This window comes from Myotis daubentonii, chromosome 14 (genome assembly GCF_963259705.1).
Source record: "Myotis daubentonii chromosome 14, mMyoDau2.1, whole genome shotgun sequence".
In the NCBI taxonomy this organism is placed as follows: domain Eukaryota; kingdom Metazoa; phylum Chordata; class Mammalia; order Chiroptera; family Vespertilionidae; genus Myotis; species Myotis daubentonii.
This window is the reverse complement of record NC_081853.1, coordinates 34657430-34683460: the sequence shown is the minus strand read 5'-3', so window position 1 is coordinate 34683460 and position 26031 is coordinate 34657430. Positions and strand designations below refer to the sequence as shown.

At 40.7% G+C, this 26031-nt stretch overlaps 2 protein-coding genes across 13 annotated transcripts in view; one reads left to right on the top strand and one right to left on the bottom strand.

Moving 5' to 3' along the window:
* Positions 1 to 15397, top strand: part of ATP2C1 (ATPase secretory pathway Ca2+ transporting 1) — a 131153-nt gene extending 115756 nt beyond the window's left edge. For 5 of the 10 annotated variants that reach the window (XM_059663978.1, XM_059663973.1, XM_059663982.1 and 2 more), the window contains one exon: positions 7173 to 7289. In XM_059663978.1, coding sequence (XP_059519961.1) covers positions 7173 to 7274 — 102 coding nt within the window. In that variant the 3' untranslated portion in view covers positions 7275 to 7289. The other 5 variants (XM_059663979.1, XM_059663975.1, XM_059663977.1 and 2 more) reach the window with 5 other exon arrangements.
* ASTE1 (asteroid homolog 1) lies at positions 12500 to 26024 on the bottom strand. 3 transcript variants are annotated; one of them, XM_059663986.1, is made up of 5 exons: positions 25822 to 26024; positions 23049 to 25085; positions 16870 to 17080; positions 14829 to 15024; positions 12500 to 12827 (listed from the first exon to the last, which is right to left on the bottom strand). In XM_059663986.1, the coding sequence occupies exons 2-5, from the start codon at positions 24351 to 24353 to the stop codon at positions 12500 to 12502; spliced, it is 2040 nt and encodes a 679-aa protein (XP_059519969.1). In that variant the 5' UTR covers positions 24354 to 25085; positions 25822 to 26024. The 3 variants fall into 3 exon arrangements, with proteins under 3 accessions (XP_059519969.1, XP_059519967.1, XP_059519970.1); XM_059663984.1 differs by having other exon boundaries at positions 23049 to 24374; XM_059663987.1 differs by lacking the exon at positions 25822 to 26024 and adding an exon at positions 25452 to 25653.
* Positions 26025 to 26031: the final 7 nt, after the last annotated feature.

Sequence of the window (26031 nt, the reverse complement as noted above, 5' to 3'; positions counted from 1 at the left end):
ATACCTTGTGTTACCATTTTTGTATCTCACGTTTTTTGCACAGGATGTGACCACTGTCAGATCACTGTTCTTTTCTTTCTTTTTGTGACTGAAAAGCCTATTATGCAATTTGAAGTAAATGTTTGCTTTTCGTAGTAAATATAAATGGTTGCTTATTTTTCCCCAGCTATGAGCCTTTGGTATATCAAAATTAATATAGGGCTACTAGTGGCATTCTAGTTAGGTTAGTCATGTGTGTAGTTAACACTTAGTAAAAGATTCAAAAATAAGACCGATTGGGCTGAAATTTACAAGAAATTAACATGTAATGCCTTCTTTTAGAGTTAAATATAAATACACACTTTGTCAGATACTATTTTGTCATCCCCTATATATAAATTCAAGTACCTCACCTGAATAACTGAATTTTTTTTATTTTTAATGTCCTTTTAAGTATCTTTCTTAGGAAGTTTAGAGTTTTATACTTAAGAATAAAAAAGCCTTAAGACCAAACAGGTGGTTTCAGAACTAGGATCTGTGTGGAAGGTTCCATGCTGGCCTTGCTCTTCATGTTTCTGCAGCCTGTCCGGCCTAGATTACAGCACAATCCTGTCCCTTCTCCTACTTATTCCTGCCTTCTTTCTTTTCACTGGGTATGCTAGAGAAATTGATGGACTTGCTCTTGTATTGCCGTCAGTTTTTAGTATAGTTTAATGAGGTGTAGGTAATTTATTTAGAATGTATGACAAATTTGGGCCAGACATTCAAAATTACAAATCCATTTTCCTGTTGACTTTCTTTCTGAAACAAATGGGTCTTAAATTTAATGTTTAATTCTTCCTGAAGTGAGTTTCATATTTTATAATTATTCTGTTTTCTAAACTTTCAGGATAAACCAGTGTAGGTTTTATCACCAATATTAAACTGTGAATGTGTTAACACTAAAATATTGTTATCAATAATAGGGAAAATATCTATACCTTGAGTCCTTGTTAGTGAAACAGTTGAGTATAAGGAGCTGAGACATTTGTAATTTAGTCTGCTTTACCCTTTAAGACTCAGTAGTCCAAAAGAAAAAAAAAAATGACTCAATAGTTAGATCTCCTTAGCTAGAACATGAAACGCATTGTCTAGTCAGCTTCATTTTTAGTGACATGATGTCTCACTCCTAAATTCCTTAATGATTTTTCTTCTTTGTTACAAAGACTTGAAATACATATTGATTGCACATTAGACTTTTGCTTTGGCATTGTAGGTTCAGAGTACGATTCGTATGGAATAAATGTGCCTGTTCTTTTGTTTGGTTTTTGAACAACAACAAAAAAAGATTTCATAAGTTAATGACCTTCCAGTTGTGATTGTTAATATTAAAATCATGGTGTTTAAGATAACAGAAATTAGGCAGTACTCATACTACATAGAATCTGCAATTTTAAAGAACTGAAATGTGCAGTACAGATCCACTATATCCAGGTTTCAGTTTTCCATAGTGCAACAACAAATTCAAATATTTGTATATATATCTTCAATAGTATAATATCCATATTAGCATGGGGAATTTAAATGCTTTACTATCTAAATTTTTATTTTTTAACCTCTTTTTTCAGTCCTAGGACTTGCTAGAGTTCCTAACAATACTAACTTACTTGATATTTTGCTGTTAGACTACCTCATAAAGTTATTTGGCCCCAACGTGATTAAACATCAGGGAAGTAAAGAAAGGAACTTGAAATAACTCACAGTTCTCAGATGATTAACACTGGCTGCAAAGAAACAAGGCTTAATGTGTTCTCTAACATTTTACTAGTCCATGATCCCGAGAGGAAACAGAGAGAAACCAGGCAACTTAAACCTCTCACCATCCCCCTCAGCATACAGACTTTATTTTAATAGCTGTGACCAAACTCAAAAGGATAAAACACATTTTTTTTTACCTTTCATACTTATGCAAGGTACATCTTTTACGCTAGTAGTCTTTCTGAAATCACTTTAAATTTTTATCTCTTTTATGTAGGACATAAAAGGAATATTGGTCACACTTAAAATAGTTTCTCAATGAAATGAATTGGTAGCAAACAATAATAAATACCTTATCTAAGAACCTTAATTAACTTTACCTTGTTTTCTGCCTTTGTCATTTGGCAATTCATGAGCATTTTACTTCCACATGTGACTCACCCAAAAACTTTTATTTAGTAGCTAGAGTGCACTAGGAATAGGAAGGTGATGGCATCCACGCCCTTGAGTGGTTCATGGACATGCTTAACAGGAGATATAACTGTTACCAAGCTGTTTCATGAAAGATAGTAATGCACATTTATTTTAAAAATATATATAACGTTAAAATGAATCTAGCATACATTTTATAGGCAGTTTACCTTGACATTAGCATTTTGAGATCTTTGAAATGCCTTTTTAGACTAAGCTGCAATCCAAACAGTAGCTGATTTGCATACTAAAACATGATGTGGGTAAATAGTAATCCCAACTGGTATATGACGACAGACATACCATCCTGATAATTAGGTATCCTTGAGCTCAGTTAGCACTTGATATGGTTATTGACTTTCTTATAGGACAGTCTTATTTGGGATTTTGGTTTTCAGAGTTGGTTTTTAACAATTGGATAATGGTTAATCAATCCTTGATATTAATCTATATATGTAAAAGCCTAAGCGACCATTACGCCCGGATGACTGGATGACCAGCCGGTAGCTATGATGTGCACTGACCACCAGGGGGAAGACGCTCAACACAGGAACTTCCCCCTGGTGGTCAGTGCACTCCCACAGCCAACTTCCTGTGGCCAGCTGGCCCCCGGTTGGCCCCGATCGCCAGCTAGGCCAAGGGACCCCACCTGTGCATGAATTCATGCACCAGGCCTCTAGTGTAGATATAACAGTTTGAAAAAAATGTTGTAGGTTTAGATTAATTAAGAAATAAGAAGTAGTTTCTTGCCTTTGGGAAGTCCTCAATCTTAACACATTACGGACGGATCACGAGAATTCTTGTGTTTTCTGTTCTAAGGCTTGTGGCCAATCATGAGAATTCTTTAAAAAGATATTAGTTTGTAACAACATGTAATAAATAACTTCAAAATGCAATGGGAATTTAATTTTAAAGTGTGCCTTTAACATTTATGTAAAACGTTTTTTGTACTTGTTCAATAGAAACTATTCTGGCCACTGGGTAAAGCTAGTCATAAAACTACTGGTCCTCAGTGTGTTAACCCTGGAGAACAAAGTGAAATACATCTAATACAGTGATAAATGCTGACCCAAATGCTGCAGTAGCCAAAGGAGGGAAGTAACGTCACTGGACAAAGTTCCCACATTTCCCAGGACTCGTGGCATCGGAATTAATCCTTAAGTTGGGAATCTCCAGCCAAGAAGCAGCAGGATACTGCGGCCAATGGCAGAGCCTCGGCAGGAGTGTGGGTGGGGCTGATGGGACTGTGAGAACCGCCAGGAGTCGGGCTGCTCAGGCATGAAATCCGTAATGTGAGGCTTAGCGAGACAGGAGCCTCCTGGTAAAATAAAAGACTTGTAACATACTAGAGGATTTCAAGAGTGGGATATGAGTTTGGATTTTTGTCTTGTAACATGATGATGGAAGCACAGAGGGTAGATTATAAAAAAACAAAACAAGGAGACAGACTAGAATATTGTAGAAGCGTAAAGGGTTGAGCTGTGGCAGTCACTATGGAGAGAAAGTCATAAAATATCTATCTTCTAAGAGAGAACATTGATCTGACAAGACAGAAAAGGAAAAAGTGGAAGGTACCCCAGTTTCTGGCTCTCAGCCTTCAGTGGGACACAGGTCAGTTTGAAGTGTGAATTTTGTGGTGGTCTTGAAATTTGCCAAGGGACATGTTAGATGAGGTCTCTAAAACAGAATGAATTAAAGCCGTGGCTGACAATGTAGTAGGAAAATATTTTCATGTTACAAGCATCTCCTCCCCCCCCCCCCCCCGCCCCCCTGTAAAAGTAAAGCAGGAAATGAATATCAACTCAGCTTTGACAGAACAAGATATTTTTTGAAAGAAAAATCAGCAGTTATGTAAATTCAGGCTCCTTTGTTACAGAGTTTTCAAAATGAATCTGTTATTAAGGTACTTCACGGGACCACCGGTTGGCAACCGCTGCTCCAAAGGTTTCCTTAAACCAGCAGTTTCCAACCTTTAGGACCTCATGGGCCACCAGTGGTCCACTGGTTGGCGACCGCTGGACTAGAAAACACTGGTAACATTTTTTTCATGTTTGCATTAAGATACTTTCTTAAGAGGTGAGAAAATATATATAGCAAAGAACTGCATAGCTTGGACTGAAATTTGCTGTGGGTGGAAACCCAGTAAGTGACTAGCATTAACGTTAGAAAATAGCTACTTGCTCCAAACAAGCAATTTATGGTAGGAAAGTAGAAAACTTTTTTTTTTCATTTCCATTTTACTCATAATTCTTCCTTGAATCTTTTTAGCCTCATGCTACACAGTGTGCCAACACGATCCACTTACTGGTCTTTTGGGACACTAGTCCTTAAACTTAAAATCCTTTTTCCTTGCCTCAATTTTGAGGATCAGAATTTTTACCTGTTTTTCAAAGACTAGCTGAAGAGGCAACCTGGATGGCCTTTCCAGATTGCTGTAAAGACTCGCACTCGCGCGCGTGTGTGTGTGTGTGTGTGTGTGTGTGTGTGTGTGTGTGTGTGTGTAGTACAGTTTCTTGTAAAATACTATTAAGCATAAATGCAGCCATAAGTTTGGATATAAAATTGTGGGATTTTATTTTTTCAAAAGCATTAAAAATTTAAGTCCAAGCCACTTCATTGATAAATCTAGGCAGAAATTTGATCTTTTTTTTTTAATTCAAAATAAATTTAAGTGGTGAAATTTGGGGAGATAAGTGAAAAATATTTGAGCTATTAGTTTTTTGGCTGCCATTTGTTGATTTTTAATTTTTATTAAATTTATTGGGGTGATACTGTTTAATAAGATTATATAAGTTTCAGGTTCTATAATACATCATCTGTATATTGTATTGTGTTGGGCCATTAGTTTTGATCCTTATAAGTTTTTTTTCTAATCTAAACATACCAATGTTCCTGTGCATATATGAGCATAGCTCCCTGTGTTAGTACAGCTGCTCCAGGTAGCAGTATTCATGTGCAGATCACTGTATACACTTCACTTTGCCATTCCTTTTCCTTTTTGCTCAAGTCTAGCTAAATTGACAAATATCCTGGCACAGTCCACATTTCTGTGGGGGCCCCATGGCTGATCGGCCTGGCAGAACTGCCTTTCAGATCTAAACCAAGGTTGCCTTATCACCATTATTTCTTCAGCAATATTGCATTGTTCTGTGTAGTAACCCTCTGAGTAGAAACCGCATCTCACAGTATTAACAATACACAGTGCTGGAAATTGGGCAAATGGTTCTACATGAGCCTAGAGGTCCATTTGTGGGTTCTGAGTATTTCCAGCTTTTGAACTCAAAACAAAATATCCTTTTAAAAACAGTTTATAAAAAATATTTGTATCCACTCAGCTCTATTCCAATTAATTTTCTACTCAGGCCTTCTGATGCTAAGTATACTCAAGTCCACATTAGTTGAGAAGTGACAGTTTGGTGCCATCTTATGGTCATAAAGAAAATACTGTAATGCCTTGACCATTTGCTCTTTTTCATGAAGTCCACATCTTAGAAGCATAGTATAAAAGAACTTATGTGAATCTTAGAAAATATTATCCTTGGAGTGATATATAGCAGCCCTCCCCTCCAAATAAGTGATTATAGAAAATACAGGCTTGATAAGAAAGATATGACAAACCTTACATTTAAGCATTATTAGACCAGTTTTATGGAGTTAAAAATAAGTATGTTTTTGTTGTTTTTCTCACATTCATCCATATGGTTGCATGATAGAATTTGCACTAGAATTTGTAAGTATCTACATGGAGCAGATCTGGTGGCTCATGAATTAGCTAGAGGTGTTAAAAGTTAGGGAAACTATTTTATTATCTCACTAGAGGCCTGGTTCACAAATTAGTGCACCAGTGGTGTCCCTTGGCCTGGCCTGCAGAGATCGGGCCAAAACCAGCTCTCCGACATCCCCCAAGGGGTCCCGGATTGTGAGAGAGTGCAGGGCAGATCGAGGGACCCCACCGTGCACGATTGGGGCTGGGGAGGGACCACAGGAGGGCTCCAGGCTGTGTTTGGCCCATCTCACCCAGTCCTGATCAGCTGGACCCCAGCAGCAAGCTAACCTACCGGTCAGAGTATCTTCCCCCTGGTGGTCAGTATGTGTCATAGCAACTGGTCGAATGGTTGAATGAACGGTCGGACACTTAGCATATTAGGCTTTTATTATATAGGATTACCTCCCTAACTCACCCACATGGGACTACTGAATTTAGTTTTGAGGTTGACAAAGTATAGTATGCAGGCCAACTCTGCTGCTGGATTTGTAAAATTTTCTTAAAACTGCTATGCACATTTATTAACCTACTAGAGGCCCAGTGCATGACATTTGTGCACAGGTTAGGGTCCTTAGGCCTGGCCTACAATTAGGGCTGATCTGTGGGGTGACCAGCAGGGTGACTGGTGGGCCCCCACTGGCACCTGCCTTAGCTGGCCTGGGGCCTGCGGGCTGGGGCAGCTCCTGTGTTGAGCATCTGCCCCCTGGTGGGCAGAGCGCATCATAGTGGCCAGTGTGTGTCACAGTGGTCAGTGCAGTTGTTCTGCCATTTGGTCAATTTGCATATTAGGCTTTTATTATATAGGACTAGAGGCCCGGTGCACAAAATTGTGCACTCAGGGGGGTCCCTCAGCCCAGCCTGTGCCCTCCCGAAGTCCAGGAGCCCTCAGGGGATGTCCAACTGACGGATGTCCATTAGTCAAACATCCTTAGTGCTGCCACGGAGGTGGGAGAGGCTCCCGCCACTGCTGTGCACTTGCTAGCTGTGAGCCTGGCTTCTGGTGCACTGACCACCAGGGGCAGCTCCTGCGTTGAGCGTCTGCCCCCTGGTGTCAGTGCGTGTCATAGTGACCGGTTGTTCTGCTGTTTGGTCGATTTGCATATTAACCTTTTATTATATAGGATTGTTTATCACTGCTTGCGTGTTTTAACAGTTGTGTTGCAACAGAGACCATATGACGCACTGCACCTAAAACAATTTACTTTCTGGCCCTTTACAGAAAAGGTTGCCTACGCACGTATTCAAAAAAAGGAAAATGGGCCTATGCGCTGCATCCCAGTGGACCAGAAAGGAGGTGGCATCAATTGTATCTCCCTTCTAATCTCCCAACAGGATGCTCTCTTTGGGATGGATGCACTTGATACCAGACTTGGTATCAGTGACTCCTCTGAGTATCCAAAAAGGCTCCTGTATGGACAAAGTTAGAGTCTCAGTCTGTTCTCAGAACATCTTGCTTAGGAAAGACAACATTTCGTAGTAGGAGAAACCAAAATATCCTATCAGCCAAGTCTTAGTGAAAAATGCAATCTCTAACTTATTTTCCAGTAACAGAACATTCTAAGCCAAAACATATTTGCCTCGTATTTTTCATATTTCTAAGGTAAAGTATGACAATACTTCTTAGTGAATTTCTCTTATAGTCCATGCTTTTCCTGCCCACATCCCTTAATTGCTTTAAAAAATACATTATGGTTATTGGGCCAATTTCATTAGTTTGTCTTTAAAAAACAACTTGCATAAATATGGGAGCTTGAAGGGCTACAGTACTCTATTTTGGAAACTTGGGTTTGTAGTTGTCACCATTCCCAGATTTCAAAACCAAAGGCACCCCACCCACCATTTTTACCTCTTGTTTTCCATAGTTTCTTGGGACAAGACAAGGGAACATCAGAAGCTTGCTCTCTTGATGCCATCCTTCCTTGAGGCTTCAATTATTACAGGCTTTTCTGACAATAATAGTACAACATACTTATTGGAGATATTTGTAAATAGAGAAGAGGAAGACATTTCATAATCTCAATCCCCAAACCTAGGCTCCAGGCACCTAGGCTCAGATGACTTCACTTAGGCGCCTAAAAGGTAATGTTTTAACATATCCATAACAGACACCCTGATTCTCCCACTTTTTAACTATATCCCATCCTGCACAAATGAATGATAGCTGAACAGGAAATCTGAAAACAGAGGGTTCCTGCCAGTATTTTAATGAAGGCATAAAAATGCTGATTGCCATAGCAATTTTAGCAATAATTTATAGGATTTCTCACTGGCACATCTACAAACCCCATTTTTTCAGAGTAATGTTAATATGTATTTACTCAAAATGTTTCCACATCAGAGCAAGTTTACCTGCTTACAGGTAGATTAATCCATCTGATAACCCCTCCTTTATCATGAAATTAATTACTCAGTATTCATGACAGCAAGCATTGAGACACTGTAAAGTAGGCAATGTTTTTCCTGCCCACATTCCTTGGTTAATTCCTCTAATGTGTAACACATGTGAACCAGACAGAGGAAGATATGGGGACAGATGGATATGCCTAGATGGATACATGGCAGTTTTTCAAAAACCAGCACCTTAGTTAATCCTCCAGAAAGCACTGTACTGTATGTAAAAGTGCTCCTGGGAAGTTTTCCTAATCTTGTATGGTAGCTCACATGGTGGCATAATTTTTCACAGAGAAATGGCTCAGTCTCATAAATGATCAAAATACTCAATATTGATAAGTTTTGATCAGCTTTTTCCCCCAAAAACAATCCTATGTTTTCCTTGATTCTGATGACAATAGGTTATATTGTCACAGAAATCAAGTATCTCCAAAGTAGTAATGAGAAAATTGATTTTTAAACACATACACATGTATATGTATGTGTGTATATATATGTGTGTGTGTGTATATAGTTTTATTGGAACACAGCGCACATTTACACACATACATAAAAACATAGAGAAACACACATACATAAATATATAGTGAAAGGTTTAGCCTTTTTAACCAGACAGCTAAATGTTATCAAGACTTATGCATTGCAACATGTTCATGTGAAATTCTTTTTCTCTCCCTGAAAACTGAATCTAGTGAAACTAGCTAGAAACACTTTTCTATTTATATATAGTCTCATCCGTTTCCCATTATAACAGACTGGTATATCGCCTGGAGCACTTATGCCTCTCAATTTTATTTTATTTATTTATTTTTATTTACTTCGTTTTGTTAATTTTCAACCGAGGATATTTTTCCATTGATTTTTTAGAAAGAGTGAAAGGGAAGGGGAGAGACAGAGAGAGAAAAACATTGATGTGAGAGAAGCACATCGATTGGCTGCCTCCTGCACACATCCCTGACCTTGGCTGAGGATCAAGCCTGCAACCCAAGTATGCACCCTTGACTAGAATCAAACCCGGGACCCTTCAGTTTGCAGGCCATTGCTCTATCCACTGAGCCAAGCTGGCTAGGGCACCTCTCAATTTTAAAATCTCTTTCCTTTGCATGCGGTTCTCATCTTAGAAGGTTTACAGCTAGATGGGCTTGAATTTTAACATTATTCAGAACTGGAAAGAAATGCCAAAGCTACTTGTCCTGTATGGCTAATACAGTTGTTGCAGAAAGTGGGAGGCATCTTTTTAATATATCTGTCCAAAATAAATATTCATACCACCACCACCACCACCATCACCTCGCCAAAAGCACTAAAGTCACTATGGAGTAGTGACTAGTGAGAGTTTGTCCTTTTCTCCTGCCTGGTCTTGGGGGTGACTACATTCCAGTACTGCCCTGGGTTCATGTGCCAGCCAAACAGCTAGTGCTAGAGGGGGGCACCCAGTGAACTCTGGAAACCTAAGGGGGAAACTGGGTTTGGCCAGGAAAGAACGCTGGCAGTTGCAGGAAGAGGACATTTCCAAGAAGTGGTAAGATCTGCTCTTAATTTTTTCCTATCTTTAAACACATCCAGGGATCTTTCAAGTTGGGTTTTAAAGCACTACAGAAAACTCCTTGACAAGACGAAAGGGCAGGAACAGCACAAGTCCACCTAGGCACAGCTCCTTTCGTCTTTCTTCATTCTTTTCTGAGGTGGAGCTTGGCTGCCTGTTCACATTCTCTTGACAGACACTTTTGTACTCTGTGGTGTGGCTTCAGCTTAACAGCTCTGCTGAAGTTGCTTCAACATTCTCATGTTCCTGTCCTCATCTTCGCCAGAGTTAACAGCGTTGACCTCCTTTGCTTCTGCAAAATTCTATTCGCTCTGGAACCTCTGGTGCCTTGATTTTTGAGCTCAGCACTCTCACTTTTTCCCAGATCCCTTGCTTTGCTCTTGGTTTTCATGGATGGATGTAAAAGTCATTTAGTGCATGTTTTTAGTACCAGGCACTGTGCTATATAACTTAAAGGTACATGTCATTTTATCCGTAGGTAATAATTTGAACTATTCTGATCCCATTTTACAGATAGGGTAACAGGCATAATCATGGATTCATTTATGCACAAAGGAGGAATAGGTAATTCTAACATCTTTCTAGCTACAGAGATCTTTATTTCCTAAAATTGTAATTAATTTTGAATTCTTTTTCTCATGGTCAGTTATCTTGAAAGACCTTTAAAATTTATATTTACAGGATATATATATATATATATATATATATATATATATATATATATATATATATAGAGAGAGAGAGAGAGAGAGAGAGAGAGAGAGAGAGAGAGAGAGAGAAGGAGAGATTAAACTTCTTAAGTCCAGGTATCTCTAAAAGGGCTTATAAAAAATAAAGTTCAAGTCTAATTTTATCACAACTAAACACAGAACATGATTGCATCACAATAAGTATTTTTTCTCTCCAACTTTATTTCTAAAACTTTTTCATTTTAGTTGACCAGAGTTCCTTTTGTCACTTAGCCTGCTTATTGAAGACACCCATTTCCAAATCTCAGGTGGAATTTCATTAGCTAGAACTCAACCAGGAAGAGCACGACCTAAAGATTTGATTAAAAACATAGGAGAGAGATTTTACGAGTGGAATATGGGACATACAACATTCTGCTTCAGGGCAGATGATCCCATTGCCTCCTGTACCTCATCTGAATTACATCCCATGTCTTAAAGCCAAGTTCAAAAGCCAGGTCTGAGAATCTCCTGATTTTACTTCTCTACACCTGGGGACTGCTGTCTCACTGTAGCATTCAGTCTGCACTTTGCCATTACGCATCTGACAGATGGCTTCATCAAATGTTCTCTTATTTCACTGTGTGTTGTCTCTCCACATGGCTTATGTCTCCTGGGGGTCAGGTACTATGTCATTATTTCTTTGGTAACCCCATCAGATAATGTGGTGTGCTTATGACCTCTCATTTAATACATACAGAAGATACATACTTGGGTAGGTAACTTTCCTGAATTCTCACAGTAAGAGTTAATGGGCGTTATTATATTTTAACTACTGCGAGGCAGGGTAATTTCAAGTAAATAGCTCTGATTGAAATGGCTAAAGAAGGGAACTGGACTTCTTAGTCTACTGAAGGAGGGCTCCTTTGTTTGAAAAATTCCTTTCAATGAAAGAAAAAGATGACTGATACAATTCATTTAATTTTTTAAACTAAACTCTTTGCCCATATACTCTTCAGTTTAGTGCCTGTGAAATCAGTTATTTATCAGAGTGAAGTGGGAATGAGTGGTTTTCCATGCAGAGTTAGTGGTTTTGAAAACCAGTGTTGATGAGCCAGAAAATACAATGCTGATATTGGTATATTTTCCAGATTGGTCCCCAAATCCAGGAATTCAAGGAAAAGAGATTTTTGATATAAAAGGTCTTAGTGTATTTCTAGTCCACATTAGACCCACTATTTGCTGGAAAAATACATATCTTCTCAAAAATACATGCATATGACTGCTCTTTTCTTGATCTGGGAATAACCATTTTAGAGACATTAAAAAACTTCTAAGGACCCCCATGCACTCTTCCTAAAATAGTAATAATAGATTCTGTTATTGCTGCATAATTTCTTCTTAGTGTTTCCTCCTTCTCTAGACCAGGATGCTTGTTTCTTATTTTGTTGGGGGCTGCCTGGATTTCAACCTCTGCTGTAAAACCTGGAGCATATCTAAAGTACTCATCACCCTGCCATAGTCTCATTTACTAAGTTCTTAGAGGTATATAGTTTTGTGTTTGGCATCCTAACTTCTGTTTTCCAAGGCCCATGAAGAGGAAGCAGTTTTAATTTTTTTTTCTGAAATGATATCCCAGCCTCTGCTTAGAGGAAATAATTGAGGTAGGACTTCTTTTTTAAAACATAGCTGGCTGAGTTGCTGCAATTGAAAGGAACATGAGAAGTACAAATATGCTTTCAAATATATGTAAGGAAAGCAGAAGTTTCTTAAATCAGGTTGTATTTATTAAAAGCAGAATACAAAATATCTTGGAATTCAGAGATTACCTATTGTAATGTCCCCTAATAGGTTAGTTCTAAAAAAAAAAAAGTTAATCATTTCAAGGCAGATAACAGAAACATTTCAAGTAAGGATAATACATCTGATTGCAGACTGAGTTTATTCAAACTCTGAGGCCTCAGTATGTTCCTCCATGTTTTCAACCATTAATAGCCCAAACCGATTGCTCCTCTCATACCAGCATCTGTTGTCTGAGAGGGTTCCCACACTGTTCTTTGACCGGCTGGCACCTTGTTTCTTTCGCCTTTTCTTTTTAGAATTTGATTTACCCTTTGGTAGGAATAATTCAGGAGGGGCATATGACCTTGTGGCATTGAATAGGTGTTCATAAAGTTGCGTGGCCTCAGGACACGTGCTCAGAAGACTTTCTACAGAGGTTGATGTTAGTTGTCGGCAGAGTCCATGCACCAGGCTTCCACTATACAATCTGTTCAACAGGGGGAGAGAGAGAAGGGTGTTAAAGCAGAGGTTCAGTCACTGGGACACCATCATTAACATGGCTTCAACGAATGCATCTAAAAACACAGAGCTCTTCTACAAAATCATTATTAAAATTATTTAAGAATAATCTGTTCCTTGAAGGAAGGAACTGAGTTGTTATTAAAAATATTATGTCTTGGCTCATGATATTTTTAACATCATATTCAATGATGGATGCTTGCTGGTTGACAACTAGACCAAAGTTGAGCAGGCCTCTTAACACTTCAAAAAAAAGGAATTAAAAATGCCTTTGATAAACCAAACAGGTAGTCTGTTGAAGTAAGAGAAAATTTAATGGCATCATTTGCAAGGTCATTATTCACCTTGGACTAAAAACCTACTTCATAAATATAAGATGGGATTAACTGGAAGCCACAATTTTAATATGTAACTTATTGCCAGTGTTGATCAACTGGTGCCTTAAAAACTGATGTAGAACCATCATTGAATCAGTGTAAAATCATCATTTAAAAAACCTTAGTAGTGCTGAGATGCAAGAACAGTCCTCTTCTGAAATCACAAAGAGAACTGTTTGGTCTTGTTTATCCTGTTGGTTTTTTTTTGGTTTTGTTTTTTTTAAATGGATTACTGGTAACTGGAGAGGATCCAGTCAAGAATGACCTAAATTATTAAAGGCCAGACATAAAGTATCCATAGGTCTAAGGCCAATTAATCTTACTTGGTAAAGGGTTCTAGGGTTAGCTCGCATATGAGGCCCAGAAACATATTAACAACACTATTCACTGCTAGGAAGCTTTTCACTGCAAAACATTTTTTTAAAGTTTTTTTAAAAAAATATATTTTATTGATTTTTTACAGAGAGGAAGGGAGAGGGATAGAAAGCCAGAAACATCGATGAAAGAGAAACATTGATCAGATGCCTCCTGCCCACCCCCTACTGGGGATGTGCCAACAACCAAGGTACATGCCCTTGACTGGAATCGAACCTGGGACCTTTCAGTCTGCAGGCCGATGCTCTATCCACTGAGCCAAACCAGTTATGGCTCACTGTGAAACATTTAAAGTCACACCAGCATATTTTGCATGCCTCTATATATCATTCATTTAGTCAATAAATATTTGCACACTTACAATATGCTAGGTACAGGGACGACAACAGTACATAAAATAGACAAGTACCTGCCCTCATAGAGTTTACATTCAAGTGGAAAGAAACAAAGTTTATACATAATCTCAATTCCATTTTTTCTAACCATCTCCCTTTTATCTTCAATCCTTCTAGTAAGTACCTCCCGGATGGACAGTCACCAGGATGTCTAATCCATTTGTCCTACCCCTTTTTCACTGGCCCACACACTGCTATCATTTCTTTCTCACCCAGCGTAAACTCCCTATCAGACATTATACTCACTTCCTGGCATACAGGCTGCCTCTCCCTTCACACTTGCCTGGCAAAGAAAAGCCTGAGATAAAGTCCATTTAAGCATCTAATAGTCATCTCACTAGACGAAAACCTCCAAGACAGTAGATATTTTTTTTTATGTTTTGTTCATTATAACAAAGACCAGAGTAGGCATTTAATGAATATTTGAATGAACGAATGAACAATACGCCAACTGGTAAGAAATGCAATTATGAAATACAAGAGTAATAGGAATAGAGTGACTGGAAGTAGACAGTAGTAATATTTCAGAAGGATGGTCAGAAAAAGTTTTTATAAAGTGATGTTTGAAGAAACTTAAATGAAGGAATAAATTACATCCAACCAACAACTGCCTCTTTTTATTACTTTTACTTTGGAACTAATTTTCTTTGGGAATATAGAAATAATTTAACATTTTTCCTGTGTCCAGCTCTTTAGCTGTCATAGTGTTCCAAGACCAATTACCCTAAGATTAATTTTTAAACATAACTTTTTTGCTTTAAATGTAAGTAAAGTATTTGCTTCTGTGTGCAGCCATCTGAACTAGTTTCCCTTGGTGCTCACCGAGTTAGGTCTGGCTCTGGGAGAGGCGTGAACAGCAGCTGATTAAGATACAGCCCCATCAGCAGACAGCTCTGCCACTGACAGAAGATGTGAGCTGTGTCTAAATCCAGTCTCGGGCCCGGCCGCGTCTGCTCCTTCACTCTTTGGAACTCTTCATACAACATCTTAGCACCATCCTTCCGCAGATCTTCTTTATCTAGATAAGGAAACAACCCACGGGCAGTAGTTCCCAAAATACTGTATCAGTTTGTAAGTTTCTCCATATATATATAAAACTTCAAATTCCATAAAGAAAAAATGGTTTAAATAACCAAAGTGCTTTTCTTTTCTGGCTCTTTACTATTTTAACGTCAACGTAAAAGCCTTGCTGTATAAGTTGAAATATTATGAAATGCCTGAATGCCTTTTTAATGACAATCTAACTTTATTCAACCCCAAATTATTTTTTTCCTTAAAATAATCTCTTCCACTCGTCTACCACTTGACCTTAAATATATCTGCATCAAACGCTCCAAACCCTAAATTTGTCTCCGAAAAACATAAATTACTATTAAATGTCATTCTCCTTATTGTTCTCTTCTACCAAACTTCCTTTCATGGAGACCTCCATGCTATAGTGCACTTAAGAAACAGCCCATGTGTTCAAAGCACATTTTAACTTCTGTTTATGGGAGGAAAACAAAAGTAAGACTCATGGAGAATGTGGCAGATCATCACTTCTTCACACACAGAGGACAAGGGCCAGAAACAACCACCCTGGGAAAGAATAATGCTGTATGTGTTCCTCATAGAAGCTATGCCCTTCAGCAGTTGTGTTTGAGCCGGGGCGCACATGACATCCGAACCAACTTGAAGGTAACAGAAGGAGGCCCACCTTTTACCAATTAGCGAGCAGCAAGGCACTGAGCCTGCCTGGGAGCCAGGTCCACAATTCCTAAAAGAAAAGAAACAGACCCTTGACATGCCCCTTCGGTTGGACTCAGGTAAAAACTCAGTAGGCTCATGCTCTGGGAATTTTCATAAACTAATTATTATTCAATGAGAGGAAATGCCCTAAACTTGTATCTTAACCATTAGTGGCCTTTTTGTTCTGAATTAAGTTGGCTGTCATAAAACAACAGACCCTTTCTGGCAGCTTCTCTCACTTTTGGGCTTCCTTGGAGTCTATGCTGGTTCATTATTTCATTTAATTTATTTTAAAAAGTAAATTTCAGAGTAGCATTCGCCAGTAGAGCTTTGAGCCATGATGGCAAGGCTCTATATCTGTGCTGTCCTCTAGCGACCTGTGTCTACTGAGCACCTGAAATGCGGCTAGTGGCTATCCTGTTAGAAGGATGACAGCACTAGGCCTCACCTTCTCCATGATGCCATTACTGTTCGAGAGGGTAACTATTATCCATGTTTACAGAAAGTGTTACAGCATTCATAATCTTTAAAGAGAATAATTCCATTCGAGAATTGAAGTGTTCCAATGCATCAACATTTATTTCACCTGATATTTAAACACAGATAGAACTGCCTCAAAGTATATTCCAATAGAAAGAGAAGTTACTACTGCTACCGTCACTACTTACATACTAATCAAAACTTACAGTGGAGAAAAGGGAAAGTAAAAAAACTGCACAAGCATGAATGTTCAGTTTCACCAATGAGCAATTTTAACTAAGTTTCTGGTGATGATGTTGCTGTTGCACTGCTGACAGGGGCAGGAAGGAATGGAAAAGGTGGAATACAAAATGCAACTGATGTATTACCCTGTCACACTTCACAGGTTACAGCATTAGGTGCCACAGAGCAGGTGGGGTTAGGTGGGATCAGTGCATCTTCACTGCTGTGCCCTTGAAGTCAAGCCCTTCAGCTCTGAGCCTGACTCCTGGAAGTGCTCAAAAGCATTTATCAGTGAATGGGTAATATACCGGCGCCTCCATGTCTAAGTTCTGATATAACTGATAGGAATAGATAATACAGGATTTTTTTTAAAAAACTTTGTTATATGTACGTGACATGGAAAAATATACTTCTGGAATGTCCAGATACCTACCAGGACTGTTGATTATGGCATGCAAGGGCCCCAGCAGCATCCCCAGCAGCAAGGCTTGTAGATGATGTAGTTTTGCCTTGGCCTCCATGTGCTGCAACCAGTAGCAACAGACAGCAATGGGCAACTTCAAAGAAGTAGGGATTGGGTCCAGGATGGTCTGTTTCACCTTTAACGTTTCTAAAAGAAGTGTCTGCTGTCTAGCTGAGGAGAGCTGAAAAAGATATACCAAATACCTTGCAAGTTACTTGGGGGAATGTCTCCCCCCCCCCCCCCCCCCGCCCGCTTAGTATGAAGAGACTTTAATGCAAATGAAATAACTGTGTTCATTTCTTATCTTCCTGTGTAAAAAAATCAGCCAGTCACACTCAGAGCATTTAGAACGTTAGTAAGGTGCTTAGTAAGTATGGTTGACTGAATGAATGCACTGTCTACTCCCATGACACAGCCCTTGCTCATGTCATTCCATCCGCTAAGGAGTCTGACTGAGCATCTTCAGTGCATGTTACTTGGGAAGCTTGTTAAAAATTCAATCCTCAGACCCACCCCCTACATTTTGACTCAGTAAATCTGAGGGAGCCCAGGAATCTTTAACTATTCAGCTTTGAGAAACAATGATCTACACTTAACCAATCCCTTACTTGGCAGTGAATATTTAGGCTCCACCTTCCCCATGACACCATTACCGATCACCTCGAGAAGGACCTTTGATTACGTGCACCCTTGTGGCATATAATACAGTTTTCTATTTGTTTGGGTCCTGTCTCATGTCCCTACCCAGGTGAATGTGTTTGTGCTCTCCTACACGGAGATTGTCCTAGGGGGGCTACGTGTAGGGAAGAGGTATCTTCAAGGGAAATAGGAATATTTAGGATTACCCGACTTGTGCGTGCAGTAACACACCACACTCACTTTTCCTTGATGTTTTAGAGTGCGCACTTCAAATAAAAGGAAGTGAACACTTAGGAGGGCTTCTGGATACTTGTTGAAATAATTTTAATTTAACGAATCTTAAGCTTAAGAATCTTAAGCTTTCACAGATAAAAAAATTAGGACTATTAAGAGGACACCCCTCAGGGAGACTTTACAATCAAACTTTAAGAGAAAAACATAGTTGCATTCCTAGTGTCTGCATGCAGCAAAGGATTTCTTTCTTAACTCTGAAAGAATGAGAGAGCCTGACGCATTTCTCAGCACCAAACACCTAATTAGTAGTCAATAAGTGTGTTGACAGCTGAGAATAAGATGGTAAACTGAAATAAAACATTTCATAATTGAAAAAATAGTTTCATCATCAATGCATGATAGCATTAAATCAATGATAAGTACTAGTTTTAATAATTTAATACTGTGATAAAAATTTTTTTTTTTAATATATTTTATTGATTTTTTACAGAGAGGAAGGGAGAGAGATAGAGAGTTAGAAACATCGATGAGAGAGAAACATCGATCAGCTGCCTCCTGCACATCTCCCACTGGGGATATGCCCGCAACCCAGGTACATGCCCTTGACCGGAATCGAACCTGGGACCTTTCAGTCCGCAGGCCGACGCTCTACTCACTGAGCCAAACCGGTTTCGGCTGTGATAAAAATTTTTAAATTAGAAATAGGTAAAGTGCTTTACAGTATAATCAACCCTCCCCTCCCCCATGGGAAGTAGCATTAACTACTTAAATTTAAAGTGAAACAAAAACTATTCTTTATATAATCTCTTAAACTGGTAGAAAAACACACCAACTAAAGGCTAAGAAAATACATGAATTATTTACTGACTTATAATGCTTAAATTACTGAATTCTCTAGCCACGTTACAACTTGTGATCAATGCAGAGTCTGAGCTTGACTTCAAAGATGATCTGTCCCTCACTAACTCTACAGCCTTGGGCAAGTTTCTGAGCTTTTCTGTAGTCAGTCTGATCATCTGTAAAATGGGCATTATACTGAGTGACACAAATGTCCCATGGAGCCCACCAGTCTTTAGCCCCTTCCAAAACGGAAACCACTCTGCTCACAGCCCATGTGACAACTCCCCTGGGGATGGACAGCACAAGCCCGCAGAGAAGCTGCCACACAGGCAGGGATGCCCAGAGAGCACTGCCTTACTCCCCAAGAATGGCCCACTTCCATTTCTCCTTCCGATTATCCACTGGTTGGTTAACTTAGTGGTGCTCTGCCCACTGCAATGAACATATCCCCAATGGAAATGCTATCCCAGGTGCTTAATGTGGGAATTAAAGGAGACTATTAAGTTCCCGTTACAACAATTGGCACAAAGCAGATAAAGTATCATTACCACATCATGTTAAGAAAAACAGATTCTATCACAAAGTTCCTATACTTGTACCTGCATTTGTCTCTGGAATCACATTTGCACTTGATACTGTTTAGAATTATTGTGGGCTAATGAGAGCTAACATTGAGCTGAATACAGAATTGATTAGCTTATGCCAAGGGGAAACCAAATGATATCACTGCATAGACAGGGAACTAAAATTTCACCTTACTTTGCATACAGTTAAGTGATGAGAAGAACACTTGTCATCTGCACTTAGCAAGGCATATAATCAGCCTCCAACACTCACTGACTCAACTGGATTTTCATATGTGGGAAAAAATGTCCTGAACCCTATATCACACTATATGGAAAAAAATCAATTCTAGGTAGATTGTCGATCTAAATATGAAAGGCAAAGAAAATATTTTCATGACCTTAAGTCAGAAAAGTAATAACCATAAATAATAAAAATTTAAATTAGTATATATTAAGAAGTTCTGTTCATGAAAACATACTAAAGTTAAAAGACAATCCACAGAATGAGAAAGGCTATTCACAAAGGAATATATATATATATTTGTGCACTCGGGGGGGAGGGGGCGGTCCCTCAGCCCGGCCTGTGCCCTCTTGCAGTCTGGGACCCCTTGGGAGATAACGACCTGCTGGCTTAGGCTTGCTCCCAGGTGGCAGAGGGCAGGACAAATCCCTAGGTGCAGCCCCTGGTCGGGCTCAGAGCAGGGCTGACTGGAGAGTTGGGGTGCTGCCCCCTGTCACGCACAGAGCAGGGAAGATCAGGGGGTTGGCGCGCCGCCACTGTCACACTCAGGGCAGGGCCGATGGGAAGGTTATGGCTCTACCCTGTCACACACAGAGCAGGGCCCGTGGGGGTTGGGGAGCTGCACCCTGTCACACACAGAGCCGCAGGGCGATCAGGGGGTTTGGGCGCTGCCCCCTGTCACACTGATCCCAGTGCCAGGAGGCCTCTCAGCTCCGCTGATCCCGGTGATGGGAGGCATATTACCCTTTTACTATATAGGATATTGGCCTGGTGCATGGGTGGGGGGCAGCTGGTTTTCCCTGAAGGGTGTTCTGGATCAGGGTGGGGGGTCCCGCTTGGGTGCCTGGCCAGCCTGGGTGAGGGGATGATGGCTGTTTGCAGCTGGTCACACACCCTTCAGGGTGGGGGTCCCCACTGGGGTTCCTGGGAAATCTGGGTGAGGGGCTGAGGGCTGTTTTCAGGCTGGCGGGTGACTGAAGCTCCCAACCACTCCTTTTTTTCTTTTTCTTTTTTATATTCTGGACCAGCTTTAGCTCTGGCTCCAGCTCTTAGGCCTCCGCTTCTGAAAGCAGTTATCTGGTTTGTTTAGGTTCTATAACGAGACACTGTATCAACTCCAGCTATGAGATCCCTGCCGGCTGAAAGCTGGTTTCTGGGGTTTTGTTTAGCTTCTATATTTGTTACAATGTTTCTTAAACTGCAAGCTCTGAGGCCGGCAAGGCAGGCAGTGAACGTTGGAGTCCTCCGTCACTGAAGCAAGCAAGCCTCATGTTAGCTTCCAGCTGCCTAGCTGCCTGCCGCCATCTTGGCTGGCAGTTAATTTGCATATCACCCTGATTAGCCAATGGGAAGGGTAGCGGTCGTACGCTAATTAACATGTTTCTCTTTTATTAGGTAGGATATATATATATATATTATATAACAGAAAAATGGCCTAAAGACTTTGAACATAACCTTATATAGTAGAATGTCCAAATGGCCAATGAAGACATGAAAAGGTGCTCAAATAAGTCACCAGAAAAATGCAAGTTAACACCCCTAAAATTGGCTGAAATGATGCCACTACACAACAACCAAAATAGCTAAAAAATTTTTTTAAAAGATAGAAAATACCAGGTATCAGCAAGGGTGTAAAGGGAGAAGAACTCTTTACAAGACCACTTGGCATATATCTTACAAGCTGAACATATGTGTATCCTATAACTCAGCAATTCCACTCCTAGTTATATATGCAATAGAAATGTATTCATATTTTCACTAAAAGACATGCACTGAGATGTGCATAACACTATTCATAATAGCCCAAACTGCAAACTACCCAAATGTCTATCAGCTATAAGGTGGAAAAACTATTTTGATATATTCCCAAGTTGTAAAAATATACAGCAATGAGAAATGAATTTTCTGCAACTACTCACAATAATAGGAATAAATCTCACAAACATCATGCTGAACACAAGAAGCCAGATGAAAGAATTCATACTGTATGGTTTCATTTTTATAAAGTATAAAAACAGTCAAAACTCTTCAATGTTGTTTGAGATCAGGATAGTGATTACAGGAGGTATGGAGGGGGTGACCAGACACAAGGGAAAGCTTCTGAGGTGCTGATAGTCTTCCTCTGGGTGTTCTTTTTCTTTTTCTTTGAAGGGAGAGGGATAGAGAGCTAGAAACATCGATGAGAGAGAAACATCAATCAGCTGCCTCCTGCACACCCCCTAATGGGGATGTGCTCGCAACCAAGATACATGCCCTTGACCGGAATCGAACCTGGGACCTTTCAGTCCACAGGCCGACGCTCTATCCACTGAGCCAAACCGGTTTCGGCTATGTCGTGACCCTTTAATACAGTTCCTCATGTTGTGGTGACTCCCAACCATAAAATTATTTTCGTTGCTACTGCATAACTGTAATTTTGCTACTGTTATGAATCGTAATGTAAATATCTGATATGCAGGATGTATTTTCATTGTTCACGACCCACAGGTTGAGAACCGCTGCAAAACAACAACAAAAAACAACCCTCCACCACAGCACCATTTTTGTTATGAGCAGAGATGTAATTTCAACAAAATATCCTTCAGAATGTTGCTAACTTCAATTTTATTGGTGTGGGTAAAATTTTAATAAATCCTTTCTGTTTGGAATTTGACCTATGTTCAAGTTTCTGGTTCTGTAACCCTGGAAATGTGGCGAAGTCGCTGTGTTACTTAGCATGATAAAAATGACTTGTAAAACTGCATCTAGACTTGAACTATAAATAAACTCTAAATGGGGATACCATATCATGGGGCTTCCCTGAGTACAGTGACTTGTAATTAGCCATGTACCTTGCAGGGACCTCCGAAGGGATGTCTACGAAATTGTTAGAAGAAAGGGTGGATCCTGTGAGGAAGAAGGGCAATGAGACCTTTTCTTTCTTTAATTGAGATAATGTCATAAAATTCACCATTTTAAAGTGGCTTTTGAATATTTATAAACTTGTACAACTATCACTAATTCTAGAACATTTCATCTACCAAAAAGGAAACCCCATGTTCCCATTAGCAGCCATTCACCATGGCCAAGGAGGCTCTCGTGTCTACCTAATGAGATCGTTCCCTCCTGCCTGAGCTGTCAATAATGGGAGGGTGTGTAGGCCAGGGGCTGGCACTATTGACTTTATGGGCCGGATAATTCTTTGTTGTAGGGGCTGTCCTGTGTATTGTAAGAAATCTGATGCAGGCTGATACGTTAGTTATGCCTATGATCAATGTCTTCAGGAACACTTTTTTGTAGCTCAGAATTTTTTTCCTATCCCCCCCCTTTTTTTTTGCTAGCCACATAACCCCATTGTATGGATATCTAGTAAAAACAAAGTGGTAGTAATAATTACAGAGATAACACAGACCACGGAAGTACAGTGAAATGGCATAATTTGGAGCTAAAAGATCTAGGTGTGAGTCCTGGCGCTGCTATTCCCTGGCTGAGGTATTACACAGTTACCACGGTGAGCCCTGGTTTTCTCAGCTAGGAAATGGGTGCAATATGGCAACCGACCTGTTTGTTACGTTAAGGGAGATAATCTACATGAAAGCGCTTTGTAACCTGTAAAGTGCTTTACAAAAATTAATTAGTATTACACTTACCTCAGTCAATCTGCTTAAGTCAGGATGATCCTTGGGCAGGTCTACTGCATCAACAACCGATGTTTTGATGCTTTTATTAATCCTTTCCACTTCGCTGAAAGCGAGAGACCGAGGAGGCGATGCATTCAAGGACACACTTCCCAGAGGTGCAGAAACAGTCAAAAGAAGCCCATAGATGACTTGCCGGATGGGCAGAGATATTCTGTGGGCATTTGGTTGCTGCATGTTTTCCACTTGTGTGTGAAGAATGGTCCGTCTTAGCACCAAAGCATCGCTGATGAAAGGAGATAGCCGACCTTTGGCCAAAGCCACTAGGACCCATTCTGGCAAACCCAGGCTCAAGGCCTCCGGACAGACGTAAGTGCCACGCTGGAAGAAGTCCTGCAGCTTCACCTGGGACGGCTGGTATTCTTCCATGGCACAACAGAGAAGTTCCTTAACATCTTCTCGATCCTTCTGTGGGAGATATTTCAGAACATTATCTAGAGCTTCGGGGGGGTCAGCAAAACGAGACAACCAACTCAGAAGCCCCAGAACTCGGTGGTGTCTCCTCCCCTTAGCACTGGCAGCTCCCAGAGGAAGACGAACTTTACTTAAGAACGTGTCCATGATGGGCAGGTTAATGTGGTCGTTTCCACATAGCACCGCAAAGAGAGGTAGGAGAGCTTTATTCATATTGCTGAAGTGGTGGCAGAGTGCATCGAGAGAAAAGCATTTGGCGGGGATATAATGGCTCTGTGTGCCCTTGATAGTGTTCACGTTTCTCCACTGAAAGCTATTCAATGGGCAAAACCCAGTTTTCAGGTCAAAAATGCAAAAGTCACTATCCGACGATAACACAGGGCAATTCCAATGATTAGCCAGCGTCATAATGTCCCGGTCCGCTTCTGAAAAGCACTGGACAAAATGTACCCGCAGCTTGATCAAAACTTGTATGAACACTTCCCGGATGAGTAGGGGACACACATACCCACACCCACCAACAGAAAGGGAATGGGCCGCCTGGATCTTCTCTCGAGCTCGAGCCTTCAAAGTTGTAAGCTTTTTATCTGAAATGTCACATCCTCCATCTAATACAACATATGGACATATATTACAAGAAAACAGTGATTCGAAGAATTGTTGTACAACATCTGCAAAAGCATCATAGTCCCCTCCATACCGGAGCTCCAAGTTTGAGTTGAAGCAGAGCCGGTGGAAGAGGGCATAGCCATCAATGATCATCTTTGTGTCTCGCAACTTCAAATCAGTGAAGAACTCATTACTATGATCTTCCACAAAACTCATTAGCCCTCGGATGCCCATGATGACTGTCTGAAGAACTTCCTGTTTAAGACAATAGAACACACTTTCAACTGATGCTGGTTACAGGGGACCGTGCCATGGTTTCCAGCACCAGCAAATCAACAACAAATGATACAGAGAGCTCTTTAAATCCAACATACTCGGTGTCAGCATCTCAATTCTCATCTAGATCCTCAGGCGAGACCAACTAGCTGAGTGCTTTTCCATTCTTTTGTTTTGCTTTGCCCTTGTGTTACAAGGCATAGAGTCCACAGTTTCGTGGTGTTTGATCTTTGGATACAAGTGCTGGTGATTCTAAGGAAAAAGCAATTAAAGTCCACTACTGCCACACTATATAGAACTGTGGACTCTGATATTGAGATAGGAAATAGTTGTCATCTTACCACACAGAATATCTGTTTTGTGGGTTCAACGTAAAAAGTCCTAAGCCATAAAAATTATATACGTCTCAATCTCATAATCAATCAATCAGAAAGCTTTGGGATTCAGTTAATTAAAGTGTTTAGGGTCGATAATACGGGTCTTTTCTTGAAAACCAGAGTCTGGAAACTTCTTTCAGGCATTGGCTCCAGGAATCTAACTGTCCAGCTTTACCCTGACCAGGGGCTCTTCTCATCTTCGTCTTTGCATGTCTGGCCCAGTTACCAACAATATCCTTCAGTATCTGGCTAACTTAAGTCACAGAGTCAGTTTTCCCTTTGTCGTCAGGTTCCAAAACGGCTCAGCGTGGTACTGTTACAAAATCGTGAGAGTTATTGTCAAACATGGAAATTATTTTGCATTAATTTTTATTTTTAAAAATATTGCATTAAGCCTGGCCAATGGTGCTCAGTGGTTGGAGCGTCGGCATGCACACCAAAGGGTCGGGGGTTCGATTCCAGGGCAAGGACACCTACCTGGGTTGCAGATTGGATCCCTAGCCCTGGTCAGGGCGTGTGCGGGAGACAACCAGTCTATGTGTCTTTCTGATATGGATGTTTCTCTCTCTCTCCCCCTCCCTCCCTCTCTTCCACTTTAAAAAAAGAAATCAATGGAAAAAAATATCCTCTCGTGAGGAGTAACAAAAAAAAATAAAATATTGTATTAAAATTTGATTACCGAGTTTGGGGCATCCCCTTGCATTCTGCATCTGACTCGCTTCACCTGTGTACTACTTATTCCTTTAGAAGTCTGTCTTGTAAAGCTCATGCCAGCAGAGACCCCTGTCAAGTCACCCTAAGCTAATGACGGGACCGTGCACAGGTGTCCAACAAACGCGCGCCGGGCAGGAGAAGGCGCACAAGTGGTTTGATCGAAGTCCCCAAACAGGCCCTCCCACACCGCGCCACCCAGGTGCTCACACCCCGCCAGCGGGACCACAGCAGAGCCCACCTGCTACGTCCCCCACCCGACCCCCCTTCACCGCTAGGACCAGCCCCGCATTAAATGCCCAAGGGCCAGGCAAGGACCCGCAGCTGAAGCCCCGCACCTGCGAGCGGGGACCGGAAGTCTCCGGGTGGATGTCACTGGGGAGCCCGGGTCCTTGGAGCCAGCAGCGCCGGAATGCTCAGGAGGGGCAGGCGCTGGACGCGGGATCCCTGAGGAAGGCCGGCCAGTCCGCTCCGAAGTGGCCGCTGTCAAGTGAGAGCAGCTGGACCCGCGGGGCCGGCCGCTCTACCCCGCCCACTGGAGTTCGAAC